General features: G+C 46.1%; 2 protein-coding genes across 6 annotated transcripts in view; one reads left to right on the plus strand and one right to left on the minus strand.

The window, feature by feature from the left end:
* Nucleotides 1-162: 162 nt before the first annotated feature.
* On the plus strand, nucleotides 163-6253 carry SRPRA (SRP receptor subunit alpha). Its single transcript, XM_036276653.1, has 14 exons — nucleotides 163-368; nucleotides 985-1068; nucleotides 1360-1523; nucleotides 1705-1865; nucleotides 2123-2273; nucleotides 2401-2554; nucleotides 2774-2865; nucleotides 2962-3080; nucleotides 3220-3306; nucleotides 3604-3776; nucleotides 3861-4074; nucleotides 4693-4856; nucleotides 4938-5036; nucleotides 5186-6253. The coding sequence occupies exons 1-14, from the start codon at nucleotides 252-254 to the stop codon at nucleotides 5312-5314; spliced, it is 1908 nt and encodes a 635-aa protein (XP_036132546.1). The 5' UTR covers nucleotides 163-251; the 3' UTR covers nucleotides 5315-6253.
* A 353-nt stretch (nucleotides 6254-6606) lies between these two features.
* Nucleotides 6607-17090, minus strand: part of FAM118B (family with sequence similarity 118 member B) — a 50159-nt gene continuing 39675 nt past the window's right edge. For 3 of the 5 annotated variants that reach the window (XM_036276656.1, XM_036276655.1, XM_036276654.1), the window contains 4 exons: nucleotides 13878-14006; nucleotides 11950-12235; nucleotides 7257-7316; nucleotides 6607-6994 (listed from right to left, as the gene is read on the minus strand). In XM_036276656.1, the coding sequence (XP_036132549.1) occupies nucleotides 6981-6994; nucleotides 7257-7316; nucleotides 11950-12235; nucleotides 13878-14006 (489 nt within the window). In that variant the 3' untranslated portion in view covers nucleotides 6607-6980. The remainder of the gene's footprint in view (nucleotides 6995-7256; nucleotides 7317-11949; nucleotides 12236-13877; nucleotides 14007-17090) is intronic. The other 2 variants (XM_036276658.1, XM_036276657.1) reach the window with 2 other exon arrangements.

Consider the following 17090-nt stretch of genomic DNA (forward strand, 5'->3'; position numbering starts at 1 on the left):
TATAGGCTGCCCGTCTCCCCGGGACCTCCAAGAGCCCCGCCCAGACCCACCATTGGCCAGCCTGCTCCTACGTCGGTGCTGCGCGCCCTCAAGCGGTGGCGGGTAGGGAACCCGTGGCTCTGAGCGGAAGTGCGGATGAACCGGTTTCCGGGGCCGCTGGTGTGACGTGTCCCGCGCTTGGCGCAGCAGGAAGTCGCGGCAATCGCGGCCTCAGTCCCCGGCGCCGGCCGGGCTCCTTTCCCGCTGCCGCCATGCTCGACTTCTTCACCATTTTCTCGAAGGGCGGGCTCGTGCTCTGGTGTTTCCAGGGCGTGAGCGACTCCTGCACCGGGCCCGTTAACGCGTTGATTCGTTCTGTGCTGCTGCAGGTACCGCCCCCGCGGGGTCAAAACTCCGGGCTCGCCCCCCCCCACCCCGATCCGACCCATAGACCCCCTCGACCGGTCCCGCGCCTCGCTCCCACTCTGTGCGCCCCAAGACTGGCCACTCGCGGATAGCCGGGACTCCACTTCTTTCTCCCGCCCGCGTCAGACGGTCCAGCAACTTTGCGGCGTCCCCTCCCCCTCCGCTTTCTGGGACTCTAGCTGGATTAGGCACTTCTTCAGATTTACCGTCGTTTCCTCCATTCGCCTCTGGCAGCTTGGCTTTCTGTTGTTTCGAAGGATGGGTGAGATAATGGATGGGAAAACGCCTTTTTAAAACTGTAAACGGTGTGCAGCTGCTAGGGGACCTGTTTCTATGACGACTACTTCCCTTCTGGCTCCCATATGTCTTGCCACTCTCTCACCTCTTCCCCCAAACCTCAACTTGGTCTCTCCTTTTCTCCCCGGTGGAATGCTCCAGAGCAGTGCCCCAGCATCCTCTTGTCCTGGGACAGGTTTGACTTTGGGGGAGTGTTTGTTTCTCTCCCAAAGGTAATTGTTGAGGGCTCCAAGACTGGGTTGTCTGGGGAATGGTCTGAACTCAGACATACTCTCTTTCCAGGAAAGGGGAGGCAACAACTCCTTCACCCATGAAGCACTCACACTCAAGTATAAACTGGACAACCAGTTTGAGCTGGTGTTTGTGGTAAGTGGAGTTATTTTAGAGGAATGAGTGCCTTCTCAGCATAGTCCTGATTATTCACAGAGCCCTGATTAATTGCATAAGGTATTATATGATGAAACAACTGAGAAGACAAGGAGGGTGAGGGTAGAGGGAAGAAACTCTGGGGCCCAGTCAGAGAGCTTGGCTACCCCTCAGGTCAGGGACACCTGCCAGATGGCTTAGCCAATCTGGAGGCCTGGGCTGAGTTGGCTTCCCTCTGTTCTAGGATGGCATGTAAGCAGATCTGTTGGCTCTGTTTCTTTCCCTAAACAGGTGGGTTTTCAGAAGATCCTAACACTGACATATGTAGACAAATTGATAGATGATGTGCACCGGCTGTTTCGGGACAAGTACCGCACAGAGATCCAACAGCAAAGTGCTTTAAGTCTACTGAATGGCACTTTTGATTTCCAAAATGACTTTCTGCGGCTCCTTCGGTGAGAGGCCTCCCCTCCCCCAAATCAATTTCCATGGCTTGATGAGCTCCCTCCCTGAGGTCCGTTCAAGGGTAGTAAACTGTTTATTTAAAGAAGCTTCTAAATTTGCTACCCAGTTCTAAATGATCCTCTTGGTGTGAGGATCCTTTCTCTGGGCTTCAACCATTCTCTTTTCCTTTAGTGAGGCAGAGGAGAGTAGTAAGGTCCGGGCTCCAACTACCATGAAGAAATTTGAAGATTCTGAAAAGGCCAAGAAACCTGTGAGATCCATGATTGAGACACGGGGTGAAAAGCCCAAAGAAAAAGCAAAGAACAAAAAAAACAAGGGGTCCAAGAAGGAAGGTTAGTTTGAGCTCCTTGGACATACGGGGCATGAAAAGTTAATGTGGTGCTAAGAACTAAAGTGGTTCCCCGCTCTTCTCTTTGTTATTGTCTGTCTCCCTTACTCAAATGCCTCCCATCCTCACTATCATCCCCAGGCCTTGTGAGCTCAAAGATATTTGCTCCTGGTTCCCCCTTTAGGGATTTGGAAGATTTTGTCCTGTTATCTATTTTGTTGGAATCTGGTCCTTTTTCTCCAGTGAGTTTTCTTCTAACAGGTTTCGATGTCCCTTTGGCTACCAGCAAAGCAGTCCCTGCAGAAAAGTCAGTGGGGGCTGACAATGGGGTAGAACTTTCCAAAGAGGAGCTGATACGGAGGAAACGAGAGGAGTTCATTCAGAAACATGGGAAGGGTATAGACAAGTCCAGGTGAGCATTCTGACTTTGACCATAATCTAGCCATGTTGAGGGCAGGGGCGTTCTTATCCCTGGATTTTGGGTGGCTATTTCCTGTCCTGCTTCTCCACTATAACCCTCTGTCCTGTAACCCTTTCAGCAAGTCCACAAAGTCAGATGCTCCAAAGGAGAAGGGCAAAAAAGCTCCTCGAGTGTGGGCACTGGGTGGCTGTGCTAACAAGGAAGACCTGGATTATAGCTCTCCTACCACCAATGGGGCCCCAGAGGCTTCCTTGCCTGAGGACATCAACTTGGTAAGAGTCAACAGGGACCAGAGTTAAGGTAACCATTAAAAAGAATTGGAGAGGAAGTAGGAGGAGGGCAGTACCTTTGATTTGAGTTAGGGGGTTTGTTACATTTGGAGCTTCCCAAATCAGAGACTGAGCAATGTAGATGGGTGTTAAATCCTGGGCTCTTTCCCCCTCAGAACCTTTAGTATTCCTAATCCTACTTCCTTTCCCCATCCCCTACAGATCCGAGGGACTGGGCCTGGGGGGCAGCTTCAGGATCTGGACTGCAGCAGCTCAGATGATGAAGGGGCCACTCAAAACCCTACCAAACCTAGGTAGGGAATTGCAGGTGGTGGGTGGTATGTGTGGCTCCAGAATGGCTGAGATTTGACCCTGCCCACTGACTGGTATCTGATCTCCTGTGCCTGCAGTGCTGCCAAGGGGACTCTGGGGGGCATGTTTGGGATGCTGAAAGGCCTTGTGGGTTCCAAGAGCTTGAGTCGTGAAGACATGGAATCTGTGCTGGACAAGATGCGCGATCATCTCATTGGTAAGTTCTAAGGAACAGGTGGGCTCATGGTTATTGGGTAGGGATGGTGGATAGTAGAACAAGCTAGTTTCTTATCTGTACCGTAGGAGTTGACTATTGACATGGCATTCATTCCACACCTGTCCCCCCCTCTCCCCAGCTAAGAATGTGGCGGCAGACATTGCAGTCCAACTCTGTGAATCTGTGGCCAACAAGTTGGAAGGGAAGGTGATGGGGACATTCAGCAGTAAGTATGTCCCTAAACCAGAAAGTGTGTAGGGCATCCATTACACATTACAGGAGTTTAAGTGCATTGGCCTTCATGACTTTTGGCAAATCCCTTAATGTCTAAACCTCTATTACATAATTTAGTCTTTAAGACTTGTTAGGAAGGTTGAATGAGTTGATACTTGGAGTGTTTATGTGATTCCTGGGGTAAGATCCTAGTATCCAGATCTTAGTTACTTAAGCTCAGAAAGGTGTTGACATACTTGGGAGTTCATTGCTTGGGATTCATGGATGTGCCACCTCCTCCCCCTTTCAGCGGTGACTTCCACAGTAAAGCAAGCTCTACAGGAGTCTCTGGTACAGATTCTGCAGCCACAGCGTCGTGTAGACATGCTTCGGGACATCATGGATGCCCAGCGTCATCAGCGCCCTTATGTTGTCACATTCTGTGGGGTTAATGGAGTGGGGAAGTCTACTAATCTTGCCAAGGTCAGTGCAGTACTTCTGACATTTCTTCACTGTGTCTTAGCAGTTCTGGTTCGAGGTAACAGTTTCCTTTGCCTCTTTTTGCAGATTTCCTTCTGGCTGTTAGAGAATGGCTTCAGTGTCCTCATCGCTGCCTGTGACACCTTTCGTGCTGGGGCTGTGGAGCAGCTGCGCACACACACACGACGTTTGAGTACCCTGCACCCCCCCGAGAATCACGGTGGCCGCACCATGGTGCAGCTGTTTGAGAAGGGCTATGGCAAAGATGCTGCTGGCATTGCCATGGAAGCTATTGCCTTTGGTACAGTTCACAGAAAGTGGGGGAACTTGTCTGGGCTCCTTTCCTCCTTGGGTGCCCTTAAAATAGACTGACAATCAGGGTTACTCTGCTACCAACTCACTGCGCAGTAACAAGTCAGGATCGGTGACTTGCCATGCTCTGCTTTGGGTAATAGGTGTAGTTGCAACCAAAGCTAATATACCCAACTGAAGAAACCTCTATTTGTTCACCTTTGTGTATGTGCCTTAGGGCCAAGCTTAGAATAGACTTTCTCACACTACCCTGTAACCAGATCCAGAGCCCAAAAAAGTAAAGACTTTTTTTTTTTATCCTCATCCGAGGACATTTCTCCATATTTTGTTCAGACAGAGTGGGAGGGAGGGAGGGAGGAACATCAACGTGAAAGGGACACATCGAGTGGCTGCCACCCGCACAACCCAAGCAGGGCCGGGGACAAACTGCAACCGAGGCACATGCCCTTAGCGGGAACCAAACTGGGGTCTCTAGACCGCAGGCCAAGGCTCTAACCGCTGAGCCAAACCGGCCAGGGCCAGACTTTTAACATAGTCAGGCTAGGACTTGCGAGGAGTCAGGCTAGTGACAGTCCAGGAGTTTTGAGTTGACTTTTTTTCTCTCTAGCACGTAATCAAGGCTTTGATGTGGTGCTGGTGGACACAGCTGGTCGCATGCAAGACAATGCCCCTCTGATGACTGCCCTGGCCAAGCTCATTACTGTCAACACACCCGACTTGGTGCTGTTTGTGGGGGAGGCCTTAGTAGGCAACGAGGCCGTGGATCAGCTGGTGAGGACATGGTTTTCTTTCCAACCTCAGTTTTGGTTGGAAAGGTGCTTTTTATACTTATATCCCATTTCTCCTTTCCAGGTCAAGTTCAACAGAGCCTTGGCTGACCATTCTATGGCTCAAACCCCTCGGCTCATTGATGGCATTGTCCTTACCAAATTTGATACCATTGATGACAAGGTAAACACGAATGACACTGGACAATGTGACTGGGAGGGCAGAGTGGCCATCTTTCACAAGGAAGCTGAGGCTGTGTAGCTGCAAAGCTTCCGGTTACTGAGGGATTCAGAAGGATACTTGTTGACTGGGTACCCCTTTTTCCACTTCAGGTGGGAGCTGCTATTTCTATGACCTATATCACAAGCAAACCCATCGTGTTTGTGGGCACTGGCCAGACCTACTGTGACCTACGCAGTCTCAACGCCAAGGCTGTGGTGGCGGCCCTCATGAAGGCTTAAGATGCTCTTGCCCAGTACCGAGTCACCGCTCCCCCAGCCCGTTCCTGTACTGAGAATGTGCTCTAGAGCGTGGGAGCGACGTGTCTTCAGTGCAGTGCAAAGGCAGGTGAGGGCGGCTCCTGGGCAAGCCCTCGCCGCACTCTGCTCAGCCCAGCCTACAGTGCACGGAGGCCTAATCATGTTACAGTCCCTGCCCCTGCCTGTAACCCCACCCGCTCCTGCCCTTCCCACTCAGGTTCCACATCACTCTGCCCACATACTCGGTCTCATTACAGCTTTGACCAGTGTCAGAAGATCCAACACCAGAACTTTGCCGATTAGTGTGGCCACAGGGACATCTGAGTATAATAAGCAGTTTGACGCCCCTGCTCCGTTAGATTAAGAAACTTCCAGAGCCAGCTCTGGATCTTGAGTGGCACCTCTCCCTAGGCTACATAGATTTCAGGTCCCTGGGCCTGGGTGACACCCACCAACCACACTGGCAATATATGGCCCGTTCTCAATTGCTGCTAATTCTGATGACCCCATCCCTGTCATTTCTCCAAAGCATCAAGAGGGATTTGTTACACATGAGCGAAAGATGAGTGCCCTCTCCCCTGGGGAACAGGGGGGTGAGTGCAGCGTCACATTGGGCTTCTCAGCCTTCCAGCTCCTCCCCAGGCCCAGAACGATGTAAGCTTTGCATGTTCCCCTTCCTGGGAGAAAACCACCTGTCAGAAGGTATCACACTGCCCCTTCCCCCCTCCCCAGGGACCCCGGCTTCACCGCCACCTCTCTACAGTGCCTGGTAGACAAGTACTACTTTGGATACAAACCTCGTGTTGAGACTCGTCCTGTAGCTTGGTATCACAGATGTGCTTAGTGCAATACAGTGAAGGCTGTCTGCCCAGAGAAATGCATAATTTATATATAAGAAAATAAATTTCATAAATAAGTTGCTTTTTAGTCTTGGAGTTGCTTTATATAGGACTTACAGTAAAGAGGGAAGCAGCAGGAACTGAGCTCTAGAGAATGAGACTGCCCCTCCCTGGGTGAAGGGACAGATCTTTTAAAATTTAAATTGAGTTACAAAAATCAGGCTTGTCAGTACCTTTGCAGATTAGTGTTCCAAAGTGACTAAAAGTAGAACCAGGGCCCTGGGAAATAAATGAACAAGCTTTTAATACACATCAGGTATGTAAAATACTGTACACTGTAAGAGATCTAGAAAACTAGAGCTTCAAGTCTTGTTTTAAAAAAGCTATTACGCTTAAGTGAGAAACCAAGTACAGAATACAAAACTGCAACGGGGCCATGGTGAGTCCTTCATGCGGAGCAGCAGCCTACTCAGCTGTCACTGGTCTGCGGTGCGGGTACAGCAGTGTGTCCAGCCTGGGGGGTGGGAGCTGCACAGGGATCCCATTGTCACTTGGGTATTTTCAAACTGGAACAGGCCGCAAAAGACCAAGAACCAGAAAACAAAAAAACAAAAACCGAAAGACCAAGAACCGGCGGCACAAAGAATTAAGGTGGAATGTTCCCCGCCCCAAACTCTAGCCCCAGTCTTCAACGTCTGGGTTTTGGTTCTTCCTTGGAGCTGTGTTGGACTCTTGTAAGTTGACTGTTAAACACTGTCCACGGCAGGGCCTTACAGCTTGGTCTAGTGGTGCTGACTTCTGTAGCACTCTCATGTGCTGAGGTCTGTGGAGAGAAGGCAGAGAATAAAAGGAAGTTTCACAAAACAGGTTTACACATCTAAAGCTGCAGGTACTTAAGTCAAACTTAACCAACTTCAGAAGATAAGACATTGAGAGATAACTAGGAATGTTGTACTAGATTTGATATAAAAATACAGAATCCTTTCCAGGTAGCAGAGGCAAGTCATTACTCTCCAAGATTTAACTAGGTCCTTGGAACACATTTTCTGTTGACAAATTCGCAAACAGAACAGGGAATAGTGTACCTCTTATTTCACTGTGTGCTGCAGGTGAACCATTTAGCTGACCTTCTCTCACCATCCCTGCTGAACAGAATGAACATCAGTGTCAGCTGTTAGACTAAGAAGCCCAAACACTTAATAGAAACAAAAACAACCAATCCAAGGGAGATGAAAGCTCATGCTCTAAGAAGGATAACGTGATTTCGTAATGAACACACAGGCCAAGGCGAAGAGTTGGGGAAAATAAACTAGCTTAGTCCTCAAAGGGTTGTAATAAACAACGGAAATAGTAGGTCCCTGAGTGTGCTGACAGTGCTGGTAAACAAAGCCTTTAAGTGGGCAAAGTGTCTGCTGTCCCTAACCAGAAAGCCAAGTTGAGGGGGGAAATTGAGTTTGGCCAGAGAAGGGGAACAGCATGCAACTGAATAAATTCAACTAAGTAAAAAAGTGCAAAGTATAAAATGGGTTAGATCTGCACTATTACTGATATACCATTTTAATTAACCTAGTTATTAATAACAGGAAAGGGGCAAAAAGGGAAGGCCAATATTATAGACATCATTGGGGCAACTTCACCAGGAAGCTCAAGCTTTACACTCCCCAGGAACCATCAGTCTATTCCCCACAGATCGCTTTGGGGAAGGGACAGGACAAGGGGGAGAACAGACGCATACCCAGTAAAGTTGGTGTGATGCTAGGTACTGCCTGTCAGTCACACCTGGGAATAGGTCACTGGCCAGAATGGCTGTGGCCACTGCGAGGGTGTGAAATTGGGGCTATTTAATCCCCTAAACAAAGGTGTTCACTCTTGGGACTCTTGTTGCTTGGTGCACACACTCTTGACTCCCCTGCGACTGCCCGATGGCCATGCGGACCTCACACACTAATGGACAGTGACTAACCTGATGCTAAACTGGACCCAGCTGCAATATGGAAGAGAAACTTTGGACACTGGCTTTGCTTGTAACTCGACACTGAAACCCCAAGTACACTTCTGAAATTGGACTCAGGGAAATGGGACATTAGAAACACAGAGATGTAATTCCATGCAAATAAAAACCACTCATTCTGTGAGAGTCTCAGAAGGTTTTGTCCAGCCGGTGTGGCTCAGTGGTTGAGCAACAACCCATGCACCAAGAGGTTGCTGGTTCGATTCCCAGTCAGGACACATGTCCAGGTTGTGGGCCAAATCCTCAGTGGGGGGCATGCAGGAGGTGGCCAATCAATGTTCTCTCTCATTGATGTTTCTCTCTCTCCCTCTCACTTCCTCTCTAAAATCAATAAAGAAAAAAAATTAAAAATTTTTTTCTCAACATAGGGTAAGGACTCCACCCCCAGCACTCAGTGGGGAAAAGGATACCCCAATTTCCCTGATAATACGATGCCATAGCCATATGTTGGTTGAGTTTTACAATAAGTTAAAAATCCTGTTCCTCTGTCGCACTAACCACATTTGAAATATGCAACAGCCACATGTGACTTATGCTTATGGTACTGGATAGCAAAACTATTACTGCAGAAAATCTGTTGGCCTGCACTGGGCTAGATAATGGTGTAGGAAAAGGTATGCAAGTGAACACGCGGAAGAAGATATGGCCCGTTAGAGTATAAATAAAAGACAGTGCTCAAACATACAAATTGCTATTTCCCTCTTGGAAAGCACTTTAGCAATATTTATCAATCTCTGAGATGTTTGTGCCTTCTGACCTGATAACTACACTGAGAACTTACTCTAAGGAAGTTACCTGCAAAAGGAAAAACTATGGATGAAAATAACATTCAATGCAACAGTTCTTACAATAAAAAAAAAAAAATGGGAAAAAAATCTTAACTTGCCTCACAGGAAACAATTAGGTAAACTAACAACCACACTGGATTATAACAGTCATTAAAGTAGCTGTTATGACAATGAGTGCATAAGTGGAACAACAAACCGATGTTTCTCCCTCTCTAAACTCAAAATTTTTTAAAATTAAAAAATAGTGGTTATGAAAATGTGATAGCGAAAGGCTTGCTTCCCTATTTTAATTCTAGCCTGCAATTCTCCATGGCTTTCAGGCTTATGGCTCCTGCTACCGATATGCTCATTAACTAGGGGAATTCTGCATGAGCTTGGCTTTTGCAAGAACAACCCCTTGGTCCAAAGGCACCTTTCCTGAAGAGGTAGGGAAATATGTACAAAATAATGACTGTTTATCAAAGATTTACAAAAACCTCAAGACTGGACTCGGTGGTGGAGGGTTCAATGGACCAACTAGAAACAAAGAGATGGAGATTTCACGCTCTCCATGTTTTCGGTCCGAACCTAGCTGTCTAGGCTCCTCACCCACCTCCTGCCTCGCCCCTGCTCCCTTCGTTGACTCTTAAAATGGATTTGTGGAAGCTGTAAGATCTCCTCTCTCTCCATCTTCTCGAGCTGGCACCTTGATCAATAAACCTTACCTTACTCCAAACTCTGACATTTTTTATTGGCCTTTGAAGCACTGGGCACATGAACCTTGAACCAGTAACAAAACCTGTAGCCTTGTGGGAATTTGTATGATGTACTACTGAATAAAAAAAGTACCAAGACTATGTATACTTGCTTTACAACTATGAAAAATGCATAGAAAAAATTACTAATTAGAAATATATCAGCCCTGGCCAGTTTGACTCAATGGTTAGACCAAAGAGTCGAGGGTTCGATTCTGGTCAAGGGCACGTATCTTGGTTGCGGTTTGGTCCCCAGCCCTTGTCGGGGTCATGTGAGAGGCAACCAATCAATGTGTCTCTCTCACATCAATGTTTCTCTCTCTCTCTCCTCCTCCCACCCCCTCCCACTCTATCTGATGATAAATGGAAAAAAAAACATATCAAAACTGCTTGTATGATGGTAATGAGTTATAAAAGATTTATGTTTCTTTTCCTCATTACTTGATTTTTCTGAAATAATTTACAAGATCTTATATTCTTCTGAACCCAACTAATTTTCACTATGCAAAAGTGAGTATGCAGCACGCCAGATCCATAGCAAATGCTCAGTGTTAAACAGAACAACAAAGGACCTCTTACTTACCCCTTCTCAGTATGCAAATATGGAAACTCAAAACATAACCAAGAATGGCTGATAAGCTTGACTTGTCACAAAATGAAATAATGTGTGCTCTGCTAGATTTCAAATCACAAACTCAGATGACCATTCTAATCAAGCCCCCTGACCATATTAAAAATCCTTGATTTTTAAAAATTCTGAATACCTAACTAGTGTTAACTTTGGGGAAAGTCACTTTAGTAGTGTTGCTGGTGGAAAAGGGGTTCTTTCCGTGTCACGAGAAAAAGCGTTTTCGGGGACTCATAAGGGAGGATGAGATCTGGTGGTTTTATTTGGGTGACAACAGAAGATACTTAGGTTCCCAATGTCCCATCTCTCTGTCCTGCCACAGAAAATCAGGGCCCGAAGTAGGGCCAATGTCCAGAGCTTCTGTCCTACAGCAAAGCCGGCGCAGCCCCGCCTTTCTGCCCATCCGGCTGGCTTAGCTTGTGTTCCCTGCTGCAGTTCAGGCTCGCGCAGGAGCCTGCGTTTGGAGTCCACATGGCCGTTGGCATGTGGCTGCTAAGGCCATGTGGTTATTATCGAGAGAAAACCCTCCATCGAATAGCACTTAAATTAGTGGGGAAGAGGGAGGGGAGGGGGAGAGAGAGAGAGAGAGAGAGAAAGGAACATTGATGTGACAGAGACACATGGATTGGATGCCTCCCGCACAACCCTGACCAAGGACTGGGGGTCGAACCTGAAACAGAGGTACATGCCATTGACCAGGATAATCAAACCCGAGCCTCTTTGGTCTGCAGGCTGATGCTCTAACCACTGAGCTAAACCGGCTAGGGCCAAAATGTGTTTTTTCTGTTTTTATAAAAATAATCATTATAGAAAATGCTAACATTGAAACAAAATATTTTTTAAAAAATCCTTAAGTCCTATAGCATAAACACAACCACAGTTAATTTAGTAACCATCACTACAGATATTTCTCTATACACACACACAAACAAAAACAGAGTATCTATAACTTTGTATGAATGGGACTGACCATGATGGTGTTTTCCAACCTGCTTCCCCCCTCTTCATTCACAATATTAAGTCTCTGACATCATTTTGAACAATAAAAACATTTTCCTTTTTATAGCTTCATTGCATTTTATAAATTAATGTTGGAGTATTTACAAAATTCTCAATGATGTCAAACATTTTAATTTGCTTCCAATTTTTTTTCCATTATATACAAAATTGATCACATTTCACATCTATATCTTTGTGCAATTGTCCCATGACCCCTTTAGGCGAAATCTCTTCTAAGATAAATTATACCAAGTGAAATTTCTGGGTCAAAGGTTTTTTTTACATTTTGAACTTGTTCCAACATGAATATATTTCTTTCCTCACAGATTAGCCAAAATTGAGTTATTCTTTTCTGTTCTGAAATCTAAATTCTAATTGCATTTCACCGATAACCAATGAGGCCACATTTTTTCCTCCTTCCCACTTCACTGGATTTATGTGTGCATTTCCTCCTATTCCAATGTCATTCCAGTCTAACCTAAAGACTCAGCACGCCCTCCTTTCATAACGTGGTTAGGACGCTATGCCTCACCGTGGCAATGATATTACCCGTAACAAATACACACGAGGCCGAGAGCCGCTGCTCTCGGATCCTCTCAGTCTCAAAGTGCATCTCACCTGATCTACCCCTCGTGGAGATCTCACAGGTCAGTCGCTTGAAATATTCAGGAAGATCAGCATATTCATTTCCATAGGAGATGACCTTAATTCCTTTGTCCAGCATGTTTTCTCGAAGCTTCATGAACTCATCTATATCTCCTTTCCGAACCAGCATGAAATGTTCTAGGTCAGATTTATGCTTGACGGCCTCCAGAAAAAGCGCTTGGAAAGTGGTGTCATCCACAGTCTGGCCACAACCCAGGAAAAGAAATGACTTGTTTTCATAGAGTTTCTGAATCTCTCTCTTGCAGGAAAAGAAACAAAGTGACACCGTGAAGACACACACAAGGCATGTCTGAAATACAAAGTCCACAGGGTCATAGTAACTGCTACTCTAACAGACTGTGCGCACTGCTTAACCAGGATTGAAGAGGGTAGATAAGTCCCCAGATCTGATCTTCTTATTGTTTATTACTGTAACTTGATGATTGGTCGAAAACTGATCTGTACCTGGTGGTGTCCTGTAGGCTCTCTATTCAGGGTTTCTCTGGGTTAGCACAGGTCTACTGACCCTGCAATTTATTTTTTAAACTTTTTTTCCCTTTATTAATTTGAGAGAGAAAGGAAGGGAGAGGGAGAGAGATAGAAACATCAATGAGAGAGAACATTGACTGGCCACCTCCTGCATGCCCCCCACTGGGGATCTGGCCCACAACCCGGCATGTGCCAACTGGGAATCGAACCGGCGACGTCTTGGTGCATGGGTTGATGCTCAACCACTGAGCCACACCAGCAAGGCACAATTTATTTTTTAGATCTATGTACCCAGAGGCCATAAGGCAATGAGTCTTCAACATAGCTCACTACCTCCATTTTCTGAACCGTATCTGAACCATGGACTACCAGTGAAGAAAACTTTATCACCAGATTTTCTCAAAGGAAGTCTGATACTTACATTAATATGTATGTGTGTGTGTGTGTGTTTGTATCTATACATACACATGTACAAACATAAAACATTAGAAATGATTTTGCTGAAGGAATCAGTGTCAGTGATAAACGTCGTTCCAACAGATATCAGGGAAGGAAAATGGAGGGAAAAAGGCTCTAATGCTTTAGAAAACATCCCATTTTCTTGGTCTTTCTTTTGCCGCATCATGTAGATATGATCATTCTAAGTAACCCAGTCCTAAAAATAGCTACTATACACTGTTTTCAGAGTTGGGGGCCTGAATTAACTCCCACATATCACTGGCGTGGGAGTGTTTTTTGTTTTTTTTTTCTGTGGTATGTGCCCCTAGCAGGAACTGAACCCGGGACTCTCTGGTCCGCAGGCTGATGCTCAACTGCTGAGCCAAACCGGCCAGGGCTGGCGTGGGAGTGTTTTTGGTTTGAACATGCATGTGTAAGCAAGTCTAAAATTTGCATCTCTAAAGATCATCAAAGATCTTATTTCACAAAGAAGAAAACCTTCACTTATCACCCTACCCAGATTTCTTCAGTCCTTTCACTGAGCAGTGTCTGAGTAGTGTGGTAATTCAATACACGCCCATCATTTACACATTACTTTAGAATGTATGTTCTAGCAGTGATTGGTCAATAAAAAGCTACAGCAGTTATTGTTGGCATGGAAAGGGCTACTGACACCATAATAACCCAAACAATGAAAAGGGTAATATAGTCTCCGTACGTGAAGATGATGGCAATGACAGCGTGCCACCAGCCGGCTGTCAATCAAGACCGAAGGAAAACCCTGCTGCTCGGTACCTGAGGAGTACATTCCCTGAGATGGCACCCCACACACACAAGCTGAGGAGCAGGGGAAAGAATGCTGGCCTTCCAACTTTTAATTAATGAAAAGAAAATGTTATCCCTTGAAGACCAATGGTACATTTTGAGGTTTCCAGAAAGGCTTCCCCAAGACCAGCAAGATCAACAACACTCACCATGACTTCTGTGTTCCTGAGCACATTCTGGTACCCAGCTGGGTGGAGGACAATGCCACTAGGATTGGTGTAGACCCCATGGATGTGTAACACGCTCAGCTTCCGCTTCTCTTGAGCCCACTCTAGGACCTGCACAACACAGACAGAGCTCAAGCAGGTGGGCGGGCTGGACACCTGCTTCAAGGTCCCGATGGGCAGGAGGGCTAAGCTTGGCCTAACTCCCCAGTTCCACGATATATCATAGAGCAAGAATGCAAAACATGACGTGGCCTCAGTTTCCATGTCAGGCATGACTCTTAGGACTGAGGCAGCAAGTCTGGTGATTTCTCTTTGAAAGCAATAATAAAAAATTAGAACGTGTTTGTCATCATTCGCAGAAATGATGGGGGCTTTCCACTGGTGACATCCATGAGAGAACAAATAATGTGCAGAAATGATCCCCAAGGTATCAAGCCTCCTTGTACCCTGGCCTTTGTACAGCCCCTTTCCACACTTACTTGGCCACATGGCTGGCTTTAGCCAGGGCATTAACAAACACAACCTGAGCGGAAACTTGAAAAATGTTGGCATGATGAGTCTTATTTCTCTTTTGCTGCTTTTGGAACCCAGCTACTATGTGCTAGCCTGCCCGGGCTAGTCTGCCAGAGATTCGGGGTCCAGCCAACGGCCTGTACCAACAGACACAGAAACCAAGCCATCTTGTACCCCCAGCCATAGCCTGGCCCCAGGTGACTGCAGCTACATGGGTAACCATAAAAGCAGCAAAATAAGTGCCCATTGCGCCCAGTTCAAATCACTAATTCTCATCAGCATGGGCAAATATAATGTGGTTTTAAGCCACAAAGTTTTAGGGTGGTTTCCTGTGCAGCAATTGACAGGCAGGAAAAGCAGCACTTCAGTCACCTCTAAGTCCCCTAAAGGGCTACCAAGGAAAATGATTAGATGACAATGATAACAACAGCCGCCTGACTCCCACAGTTCCACTTTCCCAAGGACTTGAGACAGTATAGTATACCCTTATTCATCTAGCATCCTACGCTAATAAGGTATGAATTAGGAAAAATAGTCAAGAGGTACAGAGACTTAAAACTTGAGTATTAACAGGCCCCATCCTGACTACCAGCCAACAAATTTCACAATTAGACTACAATACTGCCCCTACTGTGGACTAAAAATACAAAGTAAATCTTGAGGCTCCAGCATGAAAATCAGAAGGAAAATGTCATGTCCAATAGATATCCTTAACTTTGAAAAGGCTTCTTCTGCTGGTCAGGATCTTTGGAGATTATATCAGAAACCGTATAAACACTGTTGGTAGCCATTAATTTCTGAATTCCATTCTATCATTCATTTTTTTAATGTTTATTTATTGATTTTACAGAGAGAAAGAAAGGGGGGAGGGAGGGAAGAGAGAGAGAGAGACAGACAGACAGACATTGATTTGTTGTTCCACTTATTTATGCATTCACTGGTTGATTCTTGTATGTGCCCTGACCAGGGATCGAACCCGAAACCTTGGCGTATCAGGACAAAGCTCTAACAAAACGAGCTACCTGGCCAAGGCTAGGGTGTATCCCTTCTTAAACAGGACGGTCAGAGAAGAGCTCGCAGAGGAGGTGCTATTTGAGATTTAATAGGTGAAGAAGGGCCCTGGCCGTTTTGGCTCAGCGGTTAGAGCATCAGCCTGCGGTCCGGAGAGACCCGGGTTCAGTTCCCGCTAAGAGCACATACCTCGGTTGCAGTTTGTCCCCGGCCCTGGTTGGTTGTGCGGGTGGCGACCACTCGATGTGTCCCTTTCACATCGATGTTTCTCTCTCTCTCTGTTCCTCTCTCTCCCTCCCACTCTACCTGAACAAAAAATGGAAAAATGTCCTCGGGTGAGGATGATAAAAATAAATAAATAAATAAATAAATAAATAAAATCAATAAAGGAAAAAAAATTAAAAAAAAAAAAAAAAATAGGTGAAGAAGGAACTGGCCACACAGCCTTAGAATAGCAGGTGGAAAATACTCCAGCCAGAGAAAATCCATCTTCATGGCACCATTCCCCTAACTGATTTCCTTGTAAAACCTGGCTTCAGGGTCAGCAAAACTGCAAGACTGGCATCACAGCTACTCCTCTGGCAGAGGCAGCATGGTGCCAATGACAGCCAGTGGGTGAACCTCTTGTCTATTCAAACTCGATTTAGTCAGGTTCTAGTTTGGGCACAGAGGCAGGCTCCCAGGAAACCAAAGTGTAGAAGGAAAAGTACAGAATCTACAGAGTAAGACAAATGAGACCTCGTGGCAGCTTACAACCTGTTGTCTTTTATTTTTTCTTCACTCATTATGTTGCTGACATATTTTTATGGCGATAAAAACATTTTCCCTTTTATGGCTTCATTGTATTTCACTGATTAAATACATGTTGGTGTACCTACACAATCTCCTACTGGTGCTAGATTTCAAATTACAAACTCAGGTGACCATTCTCATAAAGCCTCATCTCATTAGCTGACACAGATCAACATCTGTAATTCCTTATCATGGTAGATAGCTTAGGTATGGTATGGGCTCCAAGAAAAAGAAGTCCACTGAAAAAAAAGTACAAACTGAGCATTAACCTCAACCCAGCATTCACTTGGCCTGAAAGGTGGTCTTCCAGATGTCCTAAAGTAGTTTTCATCCATTTTCAGATGGAGATGGCACACAGAATATATTCTTTTTTTTAAATCCTCACCTGAGGGTAGTTTTCCATTTATCTTCATATAGAGTGGGAGGGAGGGAGGGAGAGGGAGAGGGGGACATAGAGGGAGATGTGGGGGGGGAGGAGAGAGAGAGAGAGAGAGAGAGAGAGAGAGAGAGAGGGAGAGGGAGAGGAGAGGGAGAGGGAGAGGGAGAGGGAGAGGGAGAGGGAGAGGGAGAGGGAGAGGGAGAGGGAGAGGGAGAGGGAGAGGGAGAGGGAGAGAGAGAGAGAGAGAGAGAGAGAGAGAGAGAGGTGAAAGAGACACACCAATTGGTTGCCTCCAGCATGACCCTGACAAGGGCCAGGGACCGAACCACAACCGAAGTACGCACCCTTGACCTGAATCAAGCCTGCAACTCCACAGGCTGATGCTCTAACCACTGAACCAAGCCAGGCAGGGCTGGAATATGTTCTGAGAGAGAATTCTAAATCAATATTATACCCACGTGGTATTATCAGGTAAAGAGATCTTAAGTTCAAATGACTTC

The sequence above is a fragment of the Molossus molossus genome, unplaced genomic scaffold (genome assembly GCF_014108415.1).
Source record: "Molossus molossus isolate mMolMol1 unplaced genomic scaffold, mMolMol1.p scaffold_m16_p_22, whole genome shotgun sequence".
Taxonomy (NCBI): Eukaryota; Metazoa; Chordata; class Mammalia; order Chiroptera; family Molossidae; genus Molossus; species Molossus molossus.

Excerpts from the sequence above, each read along its gene's own strand:
- SRPRA (XM_036276653.1), top strand. The coding sequence starts at position 252 with ATGCTCGACTTCTTCACCATTTTCTCGAAGGGCGGGCTCGTGCTCTGG. Across the intron at positions 1,524-1,704 it reads GACTTTCTGCGGCTCCTTCG|TGAGGCAGAGGAGAGTAGTA; the intron begins GTGAGAGGCCTC and ends CTTTTCCTTTAG. Across the intron at positions 3,081-3,219 it reads GATGCGCGATCATCTCATTG|CTAAGAATGTGGCGGCAGAC; the intron begins GTAAGTTCTAAG and ends CCCTCTCCCCAG.